At 36.2% G+C, this 2,838-nt stretch overlaps 1 protein-coding gene across 3 annotated transcripts in view; it reads left to right on the forward strand.

Annotated features, from left to right (window-relative positions):
- The window catches only part of LOC107644090 (N-alpha-acetyltransferase 40), a 4,381-nt gene continuing 1,544 nt past the window's right edge, over positions 2 to 2,838 (forward strand). For all 3 annotated transcript variants that reach the window (XR_002347131.1, XR_001621204.2, XM_016347880.2), the window contains exons 1-5: positions 2 to 162; positions 238 to 340; positions 728 to 807; positions 2,133 to 2,462; positions 2,667 to 2,743. Coding sequence is in view for 1 of the 3 variants with exons in the window: in XM_016347880.2 (XP_016203366.1) it covers positions 73 to 162; positions 238 to 340; positions 728 to 807; positions 2,133 to 2,462; positions 2,667 to 2,743 (680 nt within the window). In the remaining 2 variants the exon portion in view is untranslated. The remainder of the gene's footprint in view (positions 163 to 237; positions 341 to 727; positions 808 to 2,132; positions 2,463 to 2,666; positions 2,744 to 2,838) is intronic.

The following is a 2,838-nucleotide window of genomic DNA, read 5'->3' on the forward strand; positions in this document are numbered from 1 at the left end:
AAGGCCCAAGGAAGCAAAAAAAAAAAATAAAGGGGTTAGCTAAGTCGTCTTCTCTAGCAGAGCGCACCAGCTATGGATTCAAAGACGCCGCAACGGCGTCGTCGAAGCAGTGTCATCCAAAATGGCACCATTACCAGAGAGAAGAAGCCCAAACGTAGCGAGGTGAGTCTCCAAACGCCGTCGTTTCACCCTTTTTGTGCTGGTATCATTGTTTCAGGTTCAGCCATTGTTTCGCAGGTCCTCGCAAAGAAGAAAGCCGTTGAGCAATCCATCAAATCAGCACGTGCCGAAAAGGATCACCTTGCTTCCTTCCCTGAGTTCCGCCACTTTGTCAATAACGGTAACTGTTTCTGAAATAGAAAACTGTGCAGTGTAGTTAGATTAGTTACAGGATCAGTTACCTTTATTTTGCTGACTCAGCAGTTAGTTAGTTGCAAAGTGTGTTTATGGTTTTACACAATATAAAAGTCAGAAGTAAACTTTGTAACTAACTACTGACTCAACAAACAAACGCAACGGATTTTATAACTACTGTAACTGTATTAGCAATAATGCAATATTGAATTCTCATATAATACAATTATAATATTCCCATAAGTTTTGAGATGTTAGTGTAAGTAAATTGTTGAATGTGTTAGCAATACCGTGCTTTTATTCATTTTTGGTTCATCTTTTTTGTTTCTTCTAAGTCCTAAATCTGAGGTGCCTATTTCAATCTGAATTTTAGGTCTATCTATGTGTTTGAAGTCAGGATGCGGTGATACACTATCCTCTCCTGTTAAGCACTATGTTCAGAGCCTCCTTAAGGTACACATTACTATAATTTGTTGAATGAAATATTTTGATGTAGACATTACTATAATATATTGAATGAAATATTTCCCTTCTTTATACTTTATGCTATAATAAGAGAAAATCTGCTATTATGTTTTTGTTTTGTAAAGTGATAGGAAACTTAGTTGGCAAAGTCTTCAATGAGGTTGTGTGAGGAAACCTCATTGATGAGGTTTTCAAAAAATGCTCATAGGGCCTCTGCATCTGGTCAAAGATTTGTTAACTGCAAATTGGTGGCTGCTCTTGATTAATGATCACAATTATGTTATGTTATTAGCTAAACAAAGCACAGGATTAGTGAGAAAGATAATCCTGTGCTTTGTTTATTAGTGAGAAAGATAATCGTTTTTGTGAGTCCTGCTTCTCTAATCTCGATCTCTTCTCTTTGGTGAGCCCTTCCTCTCTTCTTTTCCCTTGCCTTCCTCCGTTTCTCTGTTTTCAGCTTCCGTTTCTTCTAAAAAACTTGGCTTTTGACCTATCTTACATTCTCTTATAAGTTTTTCATTTTTATCCTTTTTGTGTGTTTTTTTATTTCATTTTAAAGTTTGTTCCTTTTACTTGATCTCCATGTCTAAAGGCATTACTGTGTTATAGAACTGATTTCTTTGTGGGAAAACTCCCCCCCTCCCCATCTTTTTTCCCTGGATCTTATGTGAGCTATGATAGCTCTGTTCAGAAGGGTATTTCAAAAGTTGAGAAGGAAGCCAAGGTAGTATTGATAATGACAAGAGATCACTAGAAACTTACCTGCAATCTTCAGTTAAGAAGTTGAAAGTCTCAATTTTAGGTGTATGAAACAAGACTGAGCTAGTTTTTAAGGAGCCCATTGTCTCTGCTGAACAGGAATAGAGAAAGAATCTGTGTTGGTTCAATATTCTATTAAGGAATGTCAAACAAAGAGAAGGAGTTGCACTCCCCGGAGAGAGATATTGAGAGCTATTCAAAGAAAAATGATTAAATTAAGAACTAGCTTTGTCTCAAATTGGTTTAATGAAAATGTTAACAAATTATAAGTAAAACTGACCAGCCATCAAATTGTAAATTGATAAAGTTTGAAGTAAGGGCTTTTCAGTAATTTACAAGTTAACCTCATAATTGAGGCGTCTTAGCACCACCAAGGCGAATACTTTGCCAACTTAGTTTATTGAAATTCGATTGTTTTTAGGTTTTTTTATACTACAATATCTAGGAATATCAATATGTATCATTTCTCCTTTTGTTCATGGTTGGTTTTTTCATTAGCTTATTCATTGAGAAGAGACCCGAAAGCATATGACTTGTCAACTCAAAAACTGCAGCTAAATATGGAAGGACCCTATGGATCTGAGTGGTTGGATGAAGAAAAGGTGAAGCGCAGAGAAATGGTTGCTCCAGAAGCACACTATATATTTGTGCACGAGGATGCCAATTCAGTTGGTGATGAGACAAGAATGATGTTGAGTGCAGAAGAGGCTTCAACTAGTTGTGTGGAAGATAGTGGCCCCTTAGTTGGATTTCTACATTACCGTTTTGTTCTGGAAGAAGATGTACCGGTCCTTTATGTGTATGAGTTGCAGATTGAGCCTCGTGTCCAAGGAAAAGGGTTAGGGAAGTTTCTAATGCAACTAATTGAGCTTATTGCCCAAAAGGTGATGAATTGTTCTTATGGAAGAAATGAAGTCTATTTATTTGATTAATGTATAGTCTTACTAATGTCCATTTTGTTGAAGTTCTTATGCACCTCATTGGGATACCTTGTGATTCTTTTGCAAAATTTTCTGAGTTTTGTGTGCATAACATTCTACATTGACTATTGTCTCTGATCTATGTTTTTTGTTTTAACTCTCTTGTAGAAGTGCATGGGTGCTGTCATGCTAACTGTTCAAAAAGCAAATTTACTAGCTCTGAATTTCTATCTAAGTAAGCTGAGGTAAAATCTTCACTTGTGTGTGCAATCTTTGAATCAATTTCCTTTACCAAGTCATTGCATGTTGATTTTTAGTAGAATAAAAGAGAAAAAGAATC

The sequence above is a fragment of the Arachis ipaensis genome, chromosome B05 (genome assembly GCF_000816755.2).
Source record: "Arachis ipaensis cultivar K30076 chromosome B05, Araip1.1, whole genome shotgun sequence".
NCBI lineage: Eukaryota > Viridiplantae > Streptophyta > Magnoliopsida > Fabales > Fabaceae > Arachis > Arachis ipaensis.